This window comes from Sinocyclocheilus grahami, unplaced genomic scaffold (assembly GCF_001515645.1).
Source record: "Sinocyclocheilus grahami isolate Dianchi unplaced genomic scaffold, SAMN03320097.WGS_v1.1 scaffold222.1, whole genome shotgun sequence".
Lineage (NCBI taxonomy): Eukaryota > Metazoa > Chordata > Actinopteri > Cypriniformes > Cyprinidae > Sinocyclocheilus > Sinocyclocheilus grahami.
In genome coordinates this window covers 95,344-113,010 of record NW_015505401.1, presented here as the reverse complement: position 1 = coordinate 113,010, position 17,667 = coordinate 95,344, and the positions used below count along the sequence as shown (strand labels likewise).

At 35.2% G+C, this 17,667-nt stretch overlaps 2 protein-coding genes across 2 annotated transcripts in view; one reads left to right on the top strand and one right to left on the bottom strand.

Annotated features, from left to right (window-relative positions):
* The window catches only part of LOC107596623 (integrin alpha-10-like), a 57,345-nt gene extending 47,335 nt beyond the window's left edge, over positions 1 to 10,010 (top strand). The window contains exons 15-30 of the mRNA XM_016287381.1: positions 1,459 to 1,589; positions 1,760 to 1,926; positions 2,016 to 2,158; positions 2,354 to 2,464; positions 2,575 to 2,660; positions 2,922 to 3,063; positions 3,769 to 3,861; positions 3,954 to 4,030; positions 4,240 to 4,329; positions 4,434 to 4,518; positions 4,602 to 4,715; positions 4,812 to 4,919; positions 6,644 to 6,757; positions 6,873 to 6,968; positions 9,109 to 9,222; positions 9,354 to 10,010. Coding sequence (XP_016142867.1) covers positions 1,459 to 1,589; positions 1,760 to 1,926; positions 2,016 to 2,158; positions 2,354 to 2,464; positions 2,575 to 2,660; positions 2,922 to 3,063; positions 3,769 to 3,861; positions 3,954 to 4,030; positions 4,240 to 4,329; positions 4,434 to 4,518; positions 4,602 to 4,715; positions 4,812 to 4,919; positions 6,644 to 6,757; positions 6,873 to 6,968; positions 9,109 to 9,222; positions 9,354 to 9,410 — 1,728 coding nt within the window. The 3' untranslated portion in view covers positions 9,411 to 10,010. The remainder of the gene's footprint in view (positions 1 to 1,458; positions 1,590 to 1,759; positions 1,927 to 2,015; positions 2,159 to 2,353; positions 2,465 to 2,574; positions 2,661 to 2,921; positions 3,064 to 3,768; positions 3,862 to 3,953; positions 4,031 to 4,239; positions 4,330 to 4,433; positions 4,519 to 4,601; positions 4,716 to 4,811; positions 4,920 to 6,643; positions 6,758 to 6,872; positions 6,969 to 9,108; positions 9,223 to 9,353) is intronic.
* A 653-nt stretch (positions 10,011 to 10,663) lies between these two features.
* LOC107596706 (DNA-directed RNA polymerase III subunit RPC3-like) lies at positions 10,664 to 15,183 on the bottom strand. Its single transcript, XM_016287504.1, has 13 exons — positions 15,136 to 15,183; positions 14,844 to 14,990; positions 14,447 to 14,711; positions 13,076 to 13,288; positions 12,768 to 12,850; positions 12,573 to 12,674; positions 12,289 to 12,381; positions 12,018 to 12,098; positions 11,870 to 11,921; positions 11,249 to 11,309; positions 11,024 to 11,165; positions 10,822 to 10,923; positions 10,664 to 10,735 (listed from the first exon to the last, which is right to left on the bottom strand). Exons 1-13 carry the CDS (start codon positions 15,181 to 15,183, stop codon positions 10,664 to 10,666), a joined length of 1,461 nt encoding a protein of 486 aa, XP_016142990.1.
* Between the last annotated feature and the right edge of the window lie 2,484 nt (positions 15,184 to 17,667).

The window sequence follows — 17,667 nt, the reverse complement described above, 5'->3', positions numbered from 1 at the left end:
GCGGTGGGGTTATGGTATGGGCAGGCATATGTTATGGACAACGAACACAGGTACATTTTATTGATGGCATTTTGAATGTATGTGTATGTGAAACTGCACATTTTAGAGTGGCCTTTTATTGTGGCCAGCCTAAGGCACACCTGTGCAATAATCATGCTGTCTAATCAGCATCTTGATATGCCACACCTGTGAGGTGGATGGATTATCTCGGCAAAGGAGAAGTGCTCACTAACACAGATTTAGACAGATTTGTGAACAATATTTGAGAGAAATAGGCCTTTTGTGTACATAGAAAAAGTCTTAGATCTTTGAGTTCAGCTCATGAAAAATGGGGGCAAAAACAAAAGTGTTGCGTTTATAATTTTGTTCAGTGTATTTTATATATATTAAAATATGTTATGATGAAAATGAAGAAATATGTTTAGTAGTAATTTTAATAGATTTTTTATTGAACTTTACAAAAAAAGAATTGTTCAATTGTATTCAGTTTTGAGAATGTACACTACTGTTCAAAAATTTGGGGTCAGTAAGGTTTTTTTTTGTTGTTGAAAATTTTTGGACATTTTTGAAAAAAGTCTCTTATGCTCAACAAGGTTGCATTTATTTGATCAAAAATATGGTAAAACAGTAATATTGTGAAATATTGATTTATTTTATATATATATATATATATATATATATATTATTTTTTTTAAATGTAATTTATTCCTGATGGCAAAGCTGATTTTTTTAGCAGCACTTCAGTCTTCAGTGTCACATGATCCTTCCGAAATAATTCTAATATGCTGATTTTGTGCTCAAGAAACATTTCTTATTATTATCATGTAAAAAAAAGAACAGTTGTGCTGCTTAATTTTTACGTAAACTGTGATATATTTTTCAGGATTCTTTAATGAATATTTACAAAGGTTCAAAAGTACAGTATTTATTTGAAAACAAAAACTTTCTTTAACAGTACATGTTTTCACTAACTTTTACTAACTTTCGGTCAAATTATCGCATCCTTGCTGAATAAAATAATTAATTTCTTTAAAAAAAACTTACTGACACCAACTGACTGTAAAACTAGTGACCACTTTTAAACTAGTGATTGTGCTAAAGTGCAACTATTGCAAGTATACTTTAGGTACACCACTTTGGGATTGATATTACTGATATTATTCAAAAATCATACAATCTTCATCATGACATTAAAACTCATTTTAGGCTTAATATTAAGAAATGTGCATTGTGCACAAGTAGTACTCCAAATAAAGTTTAATTATGATTTTTATATCAGTAAGTCTCGAGCGATAAGTCAGTAAATATGTTAATAGTTTTGAGACTATACTTAGTATTTTAAATATATTACATTTTACTAGGGTGACCACTTTTTTTGATGGTCTTTAACTTTTAGACCCCATTATACCTGTCATTTATACTTCACATACTAATAAAGCTCTCTTTTTCTCTTTGTAGCGTATCCCAGGCTCCTCTCTCTCTGCAGGGCTGCAGTATTTTGGCCGTAGCCTGAGCGCTCTGATGGATCTGGATGGGGATGAGTTACTGGATCTTGCTGTGGGAGCACAGGGCACTGCCGTCCTACTGAAGTACTCTATGCCTCATTACAGTCTTGTGTTTTTATGCATCATCTAAACACTGCCATCATAGTCACCAATTCGTCACTTTAAATTGTGTGCCAAACAGTAGTAAAGTCCCGTTTTGAATGAGCCGTGGTAACAACGTCGCTTGGCTCCTGACCTCTCTCTGTACTCTACAGGTCACGCAGTATAGTGCAGATCAACGTCAGCCTGTCTTTCCAGCCACACTCCATAAATGTGATACAGAAGAACTGCCACAGGGCTGGACGAGACTCCGCATGCCTTAACGCCACAGTTTGCTTTCTGGCCCTGTCTCGCTCTCCTGGCTCTTATGGCACATATTTTGGTAAAGTGTCATGTAACCAAAAAGCTTTTCTTCCATTGCTGTACTACATACACTTACTAAAGTACCACCACATCGGTTTATTTGTATAGATATACAGATGGGGGCCATGTTGGATGACAGAAAGATCTTGGCTCGTGCTCTGTTTGACTACAACTCTCAGCGGCAGACCCTAATGGGCGTCACTGTTCGTGTAGGGCAGACCATGTGCTACACGCTACCATTTCATGTCTTTGTAAGTCTAAACGGCTTAAAAATCAATGAAGTAAAGGATAATGTACATTTACCCGGTCGATATCGCAAAAAGGGGTTGTTTTGCCCTAATGGCCGATGGACTGTACATTAACCTTCTTATTACATGAGTACTTACTGATTGTTTTTGAAGTAAAAGTGTTCTTCTCTCTGTTTCTGTCTTCCTTTATATATCTAGGATACAGCTGATTACATCCGACCAATCAGCTTCACTTTGCGCTTCAAAATCAATGACACAGAGAGTGGCCCGGTACTAGATGAGGGCTGGCCGACAACATTCAAGAAGTCTGTGAGTGCTATTCAGTTGACCTATCCATTGAAAAATAGGAATATAAATGAATGGGTGTTCCCCTCATACTGTTGGCTAACGCAAAGTTTGATCTCTTTTATTGCCTTTAGATCCCATTCTTCAAAGACTGTGGGGAGGATGATGTGTGTGTAACTGATCTGGTTTTACAGGCCCATATGGACATTTCTGGAACAAGGTAACAAAGAAATTGTCCTCCTGCAGTTGGCATGTATAGAATAAGCACACCTAATGATCCACAACAAGTCCAAACATGTTGACCATTGGCAGAACTAATTGCTTTAACCCCTAGTGCTATATTAATAGTTAAAATAGAAATATTTAGAGTAACATTTTTTAAGGGTTAACCAGTTCAGTGACTACTAAACCTGAAACCGTGATTGAAATAGCATGTGCTATGGTAATGTAACGTCAATCTTGCTCTTATCTGTTCTTGCAGGCAGCAACCATATGTTATACGCAGCCCTCGGCGACGACTTGCAGTAGAAGTACAGCTACAAAACCGACTAGAAAACGCCTATAACACTAGCCTCACTCTTCATTACTCTAAAAACCTGCACTTCAGCAGTCTGAGTATACGGGTACCAACACAATCTCTCCTTTAAAAAAAACATAAATGCATATTAGTACAAACACACCAGCATGTGATGTGTTAAATACGGCAATGTGATTGTTTGGCCAAATGAGTAATATCGTAGATACTTTACTAATAAATGTCACAATTATGTATACAAAATATACACTACCATTTAATATTTTGAGGTCAGATTTTTGAAATAAATGCTGTTCTTCTGAACGTTCTATTTATCAAGGAATTCTGAAAAAAAAGTATCATGGTTTTCACAAAAATATTAAGCAGCACAACTAATTTCAACAAACAAAAAAAATGTTTCTTGATCACCAAATCAGCATATTAGAATAATTTCTGAAGGTTCATGTGACACTAAAGACTGGAGTAATGACTCCTGAATATTCAGCTTTGACATTACATGAATAAAATACATTTTAAAATATAAAACGTTATTTTAAATTGTAATAATATTTCACAATATTACTTTTTCCTGTATTTTTGATCAAATAAATGCAGCCTTGATGAGCATTAGATTTCTTTAAAAAAGAAAAAAAACATTAGAATGGTAAAGTATTTAAAGAAAATTCTTATTTATACACATAATTTATACAAAAGTGCATTATATTCCACTGTTTCATGAATCACACTACTTGCTGCTTCATTTCTCTTTCTGCCTCATTTTTGTCTCTTTCTTTCTCTCTTTCTGTCTCTATAGGAAGACGCCCAGTTTAAGATTGAATGTACGGCTCTAAGCTCAAACAGTCACTCCTGTAATGTCAGTTATCCAGTGTTCCGCTCTCAGTCGAAGGTAAGCCTCTGAAATCATAATTCATTGAAACAGTCACTGAGCCGTTTGGGTTCATTGACCAGTGATTCTCCCAACTGCCTCGTTTTTCTCAGGTGAACTTCATGTTGGAATTTGAGTTCAGTTGTACGTCTCTCATCAGTAAGGTCCAGATGAAGCTTTTTGCTTCAAGGTACACACACACACACACACACACACACACACACACACACAACTTAAACCATTAGCAAATGGTACTGGCCAAGGATGTCATGGCCATTTATTTTAAATAATAAAATTTTTTGGAAGATGCATTTAAAGTAATTTTAACCTAACACAACAAGTAAATAAACATGTGTTGAAAAATGTATATTAAATGTGTGTATGTGTGTGTTGCCACAGTGACAGTGTGGAGAGTGAAGGCACACTTTCGGACAACAGTGTACAGTTACAGAGTATTGTACAGTATGAACCAGATATCTTCATCACAAGGTTAGTTCCCAACATCCCTTTCCCTTTTACAACCTTAAAATGCATGGAAGTTCAGTGTACAGTATGCATATGTGGTTGTCTTATTTCGGCTTAATTCACTACAGTGACTCCAACCTAAACCGCTATGAGGTCCACCCAACCAGAACCGTGTCTGAGGGGACAGGACCCGAGTTCTACACACATTTCAGGGTGGGTCAAAGTAAGCCTGATAGGCTCATTGGTTTATGTTTTAAAAAATCAGAAAGCTTCTGAGTACATGTTTTTGATATCAGGTGCAGAATCTGGGCTGTTATGCCGTCAGTAATCTGGAGCTGACTGTCAATTTGCCCGCCGTGGCTTCAGGAGACAGAGTTTTTGCGACTGTTGTTGATGCTTTCTCCCATAATGTTAGTATCATGTGTATGCATTTATACAGTCTTACTGTAATTCGCATGCATCTTCGTGTTCATGTAGTTGTTGGTGTTTTTTCTGTTTATTTGTAGTCTTCAGGTGTGAACTGCAGTATAGTGGGTGATCTATCCAAGTTAAAGTCCAGCCAGAGTGATGTGCGTCCACTTCACCCAGAAGACATGAAGAAAACAGAACTATTGGTGAGAATACAGATGTTATGTTCACTGATGGGAAATTGACAACTGCATTCTGTAACTGAAGTAAATCCATTACGTTAAACTGAATTTTGATTTGTTGATTTAATTTGATTTTATTTGGAACTCGCTTGCAATTAACAACATGCTGTCTCTGAATACCCTTACCAAAAAATAGTATACTTCAAGTTTATTTTATTAAGTATACTTAAGTAAAGTTCAAGTATATTTTTAAGTATACTTTATGTAGTAAGTATACAAATATCAGTGTACTAGTAGTATACTTGTAAGTGTACTATTTCAATACTCCTTGGGACTAAATTGGCCCACTTTCTAGTATATAAAAGTATACTTTTAAGTATACTTTTAGTATAACAGTAGTATACTTTTAGTACACAACTAATTTACATCTATGTTTTTAGTTTGTACTGCAACTATACTAAAAGTTAACTTATAGGTATACTGATAGTTTACTAATTAAATACTTGTAGCATTTTTAGTACACTCAGAAGTATAGTCTCAGTAAACTACTAGTTTAGTAGTTTTATACTGCAAGTATACTCGTCAGTTTTCTTTAAGTGAACTTTACATCATACTTTAAGTATACTACTACGTCCCTATTTAGGTATTAATTTGTATATATTTTGTTATGAATATCTGAACATACAAAACATCAAAAGAACAGGGTATCTGCTTGTAAACAAAAACATTTTATTCTAGCTTCATGCATTCTTTTTTTAAACACAAATAAACAATTTTTTTAACTAGAAGATGTGTACTAGCGCCCCCTACCGTATAACAATGAAAACACAGATTCTCGGAGCACAAGTATAGCTCAAATATATTTAGATTTTTTTCTAAGTATAAGTCAAGTATACTTAAATGTCATTTTAAGAATATTTCTGAGAAGTACATAAAGCCCATGTCTGAGACATACATAAAATTAGACTGAAAGTATACTTTCCTATTTTTTAGTTTAAAAGAAGTATACTAATAGCACACTTGAATAAACTTCTTTTTCACAAGGGTAGACATTATTCTTTGCCGTCAAATCGCCATCAAATTCTAGAGCTGTCATCCTCTTTTTGTCTTGTTGAAAAGTAGGACAAAATTCCTGTTAAGTATTTGGGTGGAGGAGAAAATCAAATGAAAACAAACTGGAATGATTCAGAGAGTTTTGGCTGCATATCTATGAGAATGAAAGCAGCAGAAGAGGCCCAAACTAGAGAGGGATACTGATACTAAAATTCTAAATGCATCTACTGTATATAGTTTTTTGTATAAAGACACAATTTATGACAAATAAATATTATAAATATATATTTGACATTTTATATACATTTTATTTGTATTTATTTATTTACTAAATAATTTACTTATTTCTTTTAATCTGATTTCAATGTATTTATTAACTCATGTTTTCATTTATTTTAATCCATTTTTCTTTATTTTAATCATATTTTATTATTTATTTATTGTAATATTCATTTTATTAAATATTTACTTTTTTAACTTTTTTAATAGCTTTTCTCCAAACATTTCCACAGACTCCCTAGCACCTCCTTGTAAACACTAGTTTGAAAACCCTGACCCAAATGATCAGGGACCAAAACCACCATCTGAGGCTGCATGAAATGATTCTATATGTAAAAAATAACCAGTAGATCACTAATTTAATCTACTGCAGTAAATGATCTTATACTATAATATCATTTTGTTTTCATATTTAGAACTGCACTTCCTCATGGTGTGTGGAGGTTGTGTGTCACATCCAACAGCTATTGAATGGACAGAAAGTCTTGATTCGCATCACCAGGAGGATACATGACAACTTCTTCAGACAGGTGACATCTCTCTCTTTTATTCCACACAGGCAAATGGCTACAGAGGTCAGCTGTATTTACTGGGATGTGTTTGTGTTTCAGTTTCTAACCTCTGACTACTGTGTGCTTCTGTCAGGTCAAGTTTAAAGCAGTGACAATAGTGGGCTCTTACCAGCTGTCTGCTCGGGAGTCCAGTCTGATTAAAATGGGAAATGCTGCCCTTTTGAGGGAGGTAAGAAAACTGACAGGACACAAACTCATAAACCAGGGATGTCCAAAGCTGTTCCTGGAGGGCCTATCCCCTTGTCCAAATACCCACACTTGTGGTCTTGGCCACCTGAGAGCGCGTGCGCGCGACAGGAAGTAAGTGCGCAAGACTGTCCCAGGTCTTAAAAACGCCAAAGCACAGTGCCCTTAACGCACACTAAACCCACACTATCTCGAATACTGCTCCGGAGCGCTATTCGAGGCTTAGTGTATCCCATCGTGCATCATGTTCTGGAAATAAATCGTGAGACTTTTTGCCGAGATCTCGCGAGAGGTCATGGAAACCTTTCCAATGCAAGTTAAATATTAATATAATAATTAGATATTACATATAATTTGGTAGAAAAACAGTGTTTTTACGTTTTATTGGTGCAAAGATGAGTAGTGGTGATATTTATTTTGTACAACATTTGCAACTGTTCTTTATCACTTAATTAGAAGCACCACAAATTAAAATTGTCATGTTATAGGGACTACTGAACAGACATTTAGAAGTTGATTTTAAAATGCAAAGTTAAATTAATGTAAAATTAAAATAAAGCTATGTAAACACTTGCATTTTTACAACACTACAAGTGTGTCCCATCAGGTAATGAAAAGTTCGACACACACTTGTGGTCTTCATCCTCACTTGAACACTTGGGCCAAATACAGGAAATACGTCATATAAGTAGTCAAGTGGTCAAGTGCAAGACCGCAAGTGTTAGTATTTGGACAAGGCAACTGTCTGGCAAAATTTAGCTCCAACCCTAATTAAACACACCTGAACCCTGAGCCAATCAAGGTCTTCAGACTCACTAGAAACCAGAGATTGTCTCACTATTGAGAGATGAGAGGATCTGTGTTCTTCTTCCTTCTGCACTATCAATGCCTAAACATCTGAGGTGGTCAGGTAGTACAAGATGTAGCTCTCAGAAAAGTCCCAGTTCACAAGTTGCAATTACGAGTTCTACGAGGACGTGAACGCTTTTTACAAGTTGGTATCTCGTAATATCGTGGAGAAAACGTAAAGGTCAACTTGGATCATGTGTGCCTTGATAACCAATCACATTATAGCCTTGACGTCATTGAATTTCAGTCAGAGTTGTGCGACACTCAATTGCCGTTTACAGATACCATAGGAATAAATGAGAAGTGCTGTAAGCTGAATCCCACCTGTCGCAAAAAGTCAGTGACTTCTCCTATAAATCGATTTTTTTTGTGGTAAACTCTAAAAAATAGTTCAATCAAAAACTACTGTTTAGTGTAAAACATGTTTGAAGATTAGCTGACAGGCATTAAATGATGAGCTGTTTCCTCAAAAAAGCAGTTTATTCAGTGTAGTGAAGCCTCTCTTCCATTGACATCCATTAAAAAACGGCCTCTGGTCTCCTTCCCTAGCATTAGCCGTTAGCTTTTTAGCTAAAGGTTGCAGGCTTCCAGACTGTTACACAGTGGGGTCCAAAATTGTGAGACCACTTTTGAAATGTTTCTGTTTTGCTTTTTTGTTCATCACAAATTATATTGTTAGCATGCCAATTTGCGTGAAAATTTAATTAGTGACCTAGAAGCTGTTTATTTTATTTTAATTTGATGAAAAGTTTCTGTTTTACTTTTTTCAGCACAAATTATATTGTTAGCATGACAATATGAGTGAAAACTTGAATTTACAACTGTTACTGTTACTTGATTAGTGACTAAGAAATTGCTCATTCGTTCATCCATTTATGTATTTATTTAAAGGTTAGAGGTTTTAAACTTTTGAATGCCACTGTAATATGTAATCCTCAGTACAAAAATAAAACAATGCAAACACTATGAAATTGTTAATTGAGAATGAATGAGGAAAAGTCGCGTGAGAGGAGATAAAGCCTCAACCGTTCTATGATTGGCCTATTACGTTCACATGATAAATCCTGCCTGTTGCTCTACATTGGCAAATCTTAATGAATAAATAATGGTGTTAATGGGTAGCCTACTGTACTAATTAAAAAGCAAGTATACAACTCACCCACTTAGAAAATGCTGCTTTGTTACATCAAAATCAAACTTGAAATGACTTGAAAACTTTCCTACAAATCCAGAGTTTTGTACTATAAACTCTCTTTCGGTCTCTGTATATATAGACGGTTTTGGAAGTGCTGAAGGGGCGTTCGATTCCAATCTCTCTCTGGATTCTGATTGGCAGCATCATTGGAGGACTGCTGCTTCTTGCGCTCTTAGTATTCATCCTTTGGAAGGTACTGAACACAACACATAAGCAGGTGTACAGCGGCTACATCTGAAGCGCATTACTACCCAAAACACTTTATATGTACTAAAACTACTAGCACTCAGCAGTCTTAAGCCATGTGTTGATGTTTCTTCACAGTTGGGGTTTTTCACAAGGAAACAGAGGAAGGATGAGGATGAGAATGATGACAACTGACACTGCAGAGCAGACTGAACAGAGTTTCCTTTACAACCAGGAAATATGCCTTTTGTAGCCATTACTTCCCCTTTGAGACATGACACTTCGGCTCCAGGACCACAAACAATCCATTATCAGGTCCAGGTGGAATCTACAGACTTATTCTTCATTTTCTTTGCTGATTTTGGGGGGAAATCTGCAGAATGGATTTAAACCTGATCAAATATTTCACATGGAGCTGAGAGTGCTAAAATGTGCCAAAATATTTAATACATGAACATGCAAAGGGATGCACAATGTGTAAAAGTTCAGTTCTTGCAGGTCAGTCGAGTACGTTATTTAGTTATGTTATTCTGTTGTGGCATCAAAAACCACAAGAATCCAATTGTGTTGCAAAAGAACGAGAAAGAAGGTTAATCTGGGAGACACTCTGCATGGCTTCATAGAGCCAGATCCTTTAAATTGCATTGCATTGAAAGAACGAGCAGGAAAACAAGCAAATGCACTATTTGTGAAAAAGAAAATAATGAAATTTGTATTTAAGTTGAAAACATATGGTATAATACCAAGCAGTCTATTTTTTTTTTCTTAACAGAAATAAAAATGTCTGTTTCATTCTTCATGTTCAATGCATAGGTTTGTAAATTGCATTTGCTTTTTTGACATTCAGACAAATTATTAAAAAAAAAATTGTAAGCCATTAAATAAAATAATTATATCTTTATTTTTTTCCTGAGGAAAATAAAATTGTTCACGGCTACACAAAATACTCACACTATTAAATATCAGGAATTACATTTCCACTAGTAACAACACGAATTCTTGATATCAACAATGTTCATCACTCGCAGAAATACGTTTATCATATCAAAAATGAAATTACAACTAGTAATACACATACTTCTTGATATCTGTAGCTTAATTCTTACATGTTAAAATTACATTTTCACTAGTAAAAATTGTTATTTAAGATATCATGAATTCCTTTTTGGATATGTGCATAATTTAATGACGAGTGCAACCCTTTATGAATGTTTATGGCGAATTTTTAATAAACATCTCTTCTATAGCCACCTATTTCTTTTCAAACAAACATAAACAATTTTCTGAACTAGTCTAAAGTTGTATAAAAACTGTCAGGGAGGGGCCTGTGTAGAGTTGATATAGGATTCCAGAAGAAATATGGTCTCATCCACCTGGTTTTCACTGGAATCCAACCTGCCACCATAAGCACAAAGAGAAAAGACAAGATTAATGATCATGTGACTGATTCATGTGTAGAGAGTGACTTGCTTGTTCTCTTTGGTCTCATACAGCCGCCTCTCGATCAGGTTGCCAACTGTCTGTATGGGGTCCACATACAAATATGTCAAAACATTATAAAAAGCATTAAACAAACATTCCAGGGATGTTCATATGAGCTGTGTACCTTGAAGCAGTGTTGCAGAAGTAGTCTGAAGGTGGGCAGCTGGTTAACGGTGTACAGGTAAAAGGTGCGAGAAGGGGCGTAGTCTGGCGTTTTGGGGATTTCCTGCACATACAGTACAAAGAGTGCTATGAACCAGGGTTGTTACAGTTAACTAAAACTAAGTCTAATCTATTTCTATGAATAGAATCTGTGAGAGTGCTACCTGTAGCTCGACCAGGTTCTCAGACAGGAGTGTGTACAGCATGTCTTTGGCAGGAACCATGGCAAAATCCTCCACCTGCTTCTGTTCCAGGTGCCGTTTTCGCAGTAACAGACGAAAGATTCGAGCAGAGCGGGAACCAAACCTGACATAAAACACAGCCACATCATGAAACTAAGAACACAACCAAAAGATTTCAGGAGGCTAAAGCACTACGACTCTACTAACCTCTCTTGGACCACAGACTCTAGTGTAGCTCTGGCCAGATTAGCCAGTGCAGGATGTAAATCTGACCACAGGGTCAAGGGTCAACCAATTCATTATTAGTTGTACACTATGTCGTTGAAAAAATAGATACATCATTTAAAATAATTCACAACTGCTCTGTGGTTGGTAAAATGTCAATGTTTTTGAAAGACATCTCTTATGTTCACCAATGCTGCATCTAATCAAAAATAAAACAAAATCAGTAGTAACAGTGAATTACTAATAGAAGTCATATTTATATTTTAATATTTATTCCTGGGATGGCAAGCCAAATTTTAGCAACTCCTATTTTTAGTGTCACATGATCCTTCATAAAATATTCTAATATGCTAATTTGTTGCTTAAGAAACATTTCTTCTTATATTAAACTTTGAAAACAGTTTTTTTTTTTTGTGGAAACCGTGATACAATTTTTTTAGAATTCCTTAATGAATAGAAAAGTCAAAAGAACAGCATTTATTTAAAATAGAAAAAAATCTTACTACCCCAAACTTTTGATGAAATAAATAAACAATAAAAACGGTTTGCAGTCAGACATGGAAAACTTCCTTTTTTCTTTCAGGTAGTGTTTTAAAGGGATACTGACGACATACATTCCTCCTCCACTGTCACCTGTCCTGCCCACAAATTCCATCTAGTAGAACAAAATGCATATTAATTTTTAAGTCATTTAATTCTTGTATAAATAGCAACTATATAGTAGTGTTTATCTGTGTATGCATTGCTTTACCGGATCATCCACCAGGAGGGTGAGGTATTGGTCTAAAATTGGTCTGGCGATGTTGTAACTGGATGGAAGAGCTCGGAAAATCTGATGGAAAACAATAAGGCTTTGATCACACTTCACCCCAATCTGGTTTGGTTTTCTAAGCTGACCTGTAGGACCGACTGTTCACACTGCCATTGTCATTTTAAACTCCAATGAACTAATTAGACCTGTCTCTTTAAATGTTTTTCAGTAAGGGCCTTATCAAACAAAAATATGCATGTCTGTCCATTACCTCATTGGCAGAAAGGGCTTGTGTGAAAGCAGCGTGAGCCGGCATTTTAACTTCACTCATCCGCAACATGGTTCTAACAATCTCACTGCTAGTCTACAGGGGAGAAATTTAGCAGATAAAGACCTACATTCTACCGACTTATTATTATTTCCCTGGAGGAGAATATCTAAATCCAGAACATTCTGTCTCAGATACAGCCGTGAAAGAATATTCAGTCCACAACCTAATTATATCTCACAGCACATCTTAGATTATTTGATATACAGAGTGGTGGTTACTGTCACCTGATCAAGTTTACAGGAAACGGCACTAATAATGGCCTGATCTCTGAAGTGCAGGTGAAAGCGTTGAAAAGTCACCTGCCAATAGATCCCTTCACCACCACGCTGGGGAGAGAGGGAGGAAACAGATGTGCAATGCATGAAAAACTCAGCTAATGAACATGTGGATGGGTGCTGTCATCATCTCAATGGTAATACCTCACTATTGTCTGTCTTGGCTTTCTTTGTCGCACGTTGCTCAGCTTCACCATCCTCACTTGAGCGTCTGCGTTTTCCTTGACCTGAATAAATACAATTCAACCACCTCGGTTTTACTGTATGCATATGGTGAACAATAAGAACTATATTCAAAACTTTTACCTGTTGTATTTTTCAATGAACACTAAAATAATTTTAAGCATTTATGCATAAGCTCAATTTTCACTGGTACTATATATACCATACGAGTTGACCACTAAAGAGTTTAATAGTACGTGATGATGAGTGCTTTGACTGAAGTAAATGACCGGTGATGTAGGGTAGTTTGTAGCATTCTGGGTGGTCCTCTGGTTTAGTGGGCTGTGTTACAGCTGGAAGGGGAGCGTTGACTGCTCCTGAGCTTGACGATCCTGCTGAGGCCATAGGAGGACAACGCTGCAGGAAATGAGTCTCCACCAACCGGGAGAATGCAGAGACAACCTCACTGTAGTCCATACTCTGGCCCTCTGGTGCAAAAAGAGCTTCAATAGGTACATTTCAAATAAAAGTCAAGACATAAGAAAGTGGATGGAACCTATTTCAGATGTCATTTTAGTGTTTTTTCTTTTTATACCACATTTGTCTGATCCTCTTTAAAAAAAAAAAAAAAAAACCAATTGGACAAACCCAAAAAGTAAATGAAGAACTTGGTTCTGTTTACATTTTGACTGATTTTAAAAACAGACTTTCGTGTTTTGTGAAGCCCAGCCAACTTGAATATTAATATAATATAATATTGAGAATGATAATTATTAGTGGATATCCACCGATATCCATATGTTAGAGAGCAGGGTGGCAGATGGCTGATAGATAGATAGACAGACAGACAGACAGACAGACAGACAGACAGATAGATACAACTTCTTTCCTTATATAAAATAGAATATAAATATATAAAATATAACTGCGTCAGATAAACATATTTGTACTTTAGATGACAACTTCTTGAATCTGTAATCCTATTACAGTATTTTTCACAAATATATTAAAAAAAGTTATTAATAAAGAGATATTTAAAAAATTGCAAATATCGGCTGATATATCGGGCTTGGATGCAGGATAAATTTCAATAAAAAATCATATATATGTTCCTATCAAAATAAAAGTTCAAAACTTAAGAATGATTGTGGTAAATACAAAAAAATTAATACATACATAACAAAAATGCATAGAATAGTATCTATGTGTATTATTTAACTTTCACAAAACTTTCCATGGTAGTATAAAGACCTTTGTCTTTAAAGTTTACAGTCATTTTTAATAAGTTTCTGCCAAGTCTATAAAACTAAAATATATGCAACTAATTTCCTCCTCTGTATGCCAACATTCCCTTTGAATGGTAAAACTGCTTGCAAAATATTTGCCATGATGTGATTTTTTTTATAAAGATTTTTTTTGCCATTATGCAATTCTGAAAATCAGGTGAACGCTGATAATGCATGTTATAAGCAAACCATACCCATACCAAGATGGTCTCAGTTAAGTTTGGTTTAAAGGAGCTGAGCTCACTTTAAAGTTTGTTAGGAGCAATCAATCATATTGAAAGCCAAAATCCTTACAAAAAACCCCTGTATTTTCAAATCCTGTTTCGTTTATATGAATTAGCCCTTCAGTCTTCTTGTAATCTTATAGTTTCTCACCTGGCATATTGTGGGTCAGCCGGTCTGCTACAGTCTTGACTGTGCTGCTCATAGTCATCTGTCCTCTCTGCAGTATCTCCTCAACAATGAGCTCGCCTGTGTCTCCATAAAGACTCTTGGCGGTGTAGATGTAGCGTGGATAACGGTTCATGTGTAGGATGTGCTCACAGATGATGTGATATTCCACAGGTCCCGCTGGCCCACGACGCCCAGCACCAAACGCACACATCCCATGCTGCATCAGCACACACAGAGACTTCTTGACCTAGCAAGAGAAGAGTGTGTTAAAGAGAATATGATGAATTTACTGGCTTGGCAAAAGGAAGACAGAAAGAATGGAAAGAGAAGAGAAAGGGAAGGATGTAATAACGGAGAAAGCTAAAGTGCATGACATTACCAGGTCAAGAGGAAGTTTGGTCTCATGGGCAAGTGCTCGCAAGGTCAGAACTCCCCTGCGGATCAGATGAGTGCCCACTTTCTCCACCACATCTCCAAAGTGCTCCTGCAGCAGCAGCCCACACAAACGCACCTCCTGTGCTGTCATCTGCAGGAAAGAGAGGAACAACCAATCACTTAAACACCTCATGAAATAACATGATTTTATAAACACTGAACCCGAATTTTACTGGATATGACAATGCAGTGGAATCATAATTTTAATGGTAACATATAAAGCTTTCAAGACATACCATAAACTCTGAAGCAGTTATGTGGGGGCTGTAGTAGCCCAGAGTCATTGTAGTTTCAATTTCATTTTTTTAACTGATGTTTAATTGTTGAGTTCCCAGTGAATAACTACACTACCCATAATCCTGAAGAAAGATCCACCAATCAGAAAAATTGCTGTTACTAAAGAAATAAAAACTCCCATGACGCATTCCATGCATCTCTTTACTCTCAAACTACTGGCATGTGTTTTAATATTTTACAATAAATTTGTCAAAATAATAATATTTAATAAAAATGTAAATACATATTATTAAATAAACATCAATAAAATTAATTTTTTTTTTATAAATATGATCAATGTCTGAGTCCAAAATCAGTATTACACAGCCACTTCATTTGATTGCATCATTTACGAAGGTTCATAGGAAGAGAAGCAAATTGTTTAAAGTTTTTCATTCTGATATTCTGACCAGAACACCAACACTTAACATGCTGTCACATCACAGAGTGTTGTAACCAGTACCTGAAAGCAGCATTTTAAAAGCATCAAAACTTTCAGTAAAAATAATTAATATTTAGGTTCTAAGTGATGTTCATCATTACACAATCTAACACATGAAAGCAGCATTAGCGGCTGTCTGGCCTTTCTACAAATCAAACATCTCATTTACCCTAACACTGCACAAAAACACACAATTATGCACATGAGCAAAAATTAACCTATCTCTAAAAATTATCTAGCTGTACGCGTTTAGAGTTTTAATTTCTCTTTTTTAATATCACATGTGTTGTTCAGTATGGCAAGCCGTTTTGACTTTTATTCATTCTCAGGATATGAATTCTTGATATCAACAATTCAATTTTTACTAGTTAAAATGTTAATTCTTGATATCAGGAATTAGATTTCTACTAGTAACAATTGCTATTTTTGATATCAGCAACTACATTTCCACTAGTAACAATGTTAATTCTTGATATCAACAATTACTTTTCAACTAGTAAAAACTATAATTCTTGATATCTGTAATTGTATTTTCACTAGTTAAATGTCACCATAGGCTGCCATTCAAAATCAATTGTTGATATCAAGAATTAATTTCTTACTAGTTGAAATTCCAATTTCACATATCAGAAATACAATTCTTACTAGTAAAACCCTTTATTTTTTATATCAGTAATCACATGGTTACTAGTACGGATGTTTCTTCTTGATATCAACAATTTAATTGTCACTAGTGACAATGTTCATTTCTGATATCACGAATGTGATTGTTACTAGTAAGAAATACTAGTAAGAAATACAAAGCTGATATGTGCATTTAGAATTGTAACTTGTAAGAAATGCATTGTTGATATCAAGAATTCGTGTTGTTACTAGAGGAAATGTAATTCCTGATATCAAGAATTAAATGGTTGATATCAACCATTTAATTCTTGATATCAACAATTTGATTGTCACTAGTGACAATCAAATTGTTGATATCAAGAATTAAATGGTTGATATCAACCATTTAATTCTTGATATCAACAATTTGATTGTCACTAGTGACAATCAAATTGTTGATATCAAGAATTAAATGGTTGATATCAACCATTTAATTCTTGATATCAACAATTTGATTGTCACTAGTGACAATCAAATTGTTGATATCAAGAATTAAATGGTTGATATCAACCATTTAATTCTTGATATCAACAATTCATATGTTTAAATGTTAAAAGGCCGACAAACCTATTACAGATATCAAAAATGCATTTCTTACTAGTTACAATTATGCACATATCCAAAAAGGAATTCATGATATCTTAAATAACCATTTTTACTAGTGAAAATGTAATTTTAACATATCATGAATTCCTTTTTGGATATGTGCATAATTTAATGACGAGTGCAACCCTTTATGAATGTTTATGGCGGATAGACGACAAGGTACAGAGCCCAAAAGAGAATGGGCACATTCGATTGCCCTCTCATGAAAATAAAACGCTCCTGTAGGCTATTTTTAATCATTATTTTGTTTTCATTATGGCAGAGGCTACTTACACTAAGTCCGCCTACCATCAGTGGCGCAGATGGTACAACACAAAGCATTTGTGTTTTGACGCGAAGGTCCCGAGTTCGATTCCGCCTTCTGCTGAACTCGTTCTTCTCCCTTTTCACATCCCGTATCACATCGGAAAGGCATATATTTTCAATAAAAATGAAGGAAATTATCGAAAAGTGGAAAATAACGTGTGGATATTGGTTAAGGTTAGGGCTAGTTGTAGGGGCGGCATCCATTTAATAATTTTTAAATACAAATTATAATTTACACTCAATAGGTTATTATTGTAGCCTATACTGTTTTATAATGTAGCCTACTACAATAATGAGGTGCAGATATTGGTCACTATTTGCACTAAGTAGTACGAACAGCATCAAACTACTATTACTGCAAGAAAATACTCCTATTATTAAAGTGTAAATAGAATCTATTGCTAAGAAAATATGCTATTTTCACTTAGTGTAAATATAATACATTGTATTCAAATAGCCCCTGCCAAAATCAAAT

Excerpts from the sequence above, each read along its gene's own strand:
- LOC107596706 (XM_016287504.1), bottom strand. The coding sequence starts at position 15,183 with ATGACTCTGGGCTACTACAGCCCCCACATAACTGCTTCAGAGTTTATG. Across the intron at positions 14,991-15,135 it reads TAACTGCTTCAGAGTTTATG|ATGACAGCACAGGAGGTGCG; the intron begins GTATGTCTTGAA and ends TCTTTCCTGCAG. Across the intron at positions 12,382-12,572 it reads TTTCCTGTAAACTTGATCAG|ACTAGCAGTGAGATTGTTAG; the intron begins GTGACAGTAACC and ends TCTCCCCTGTAG.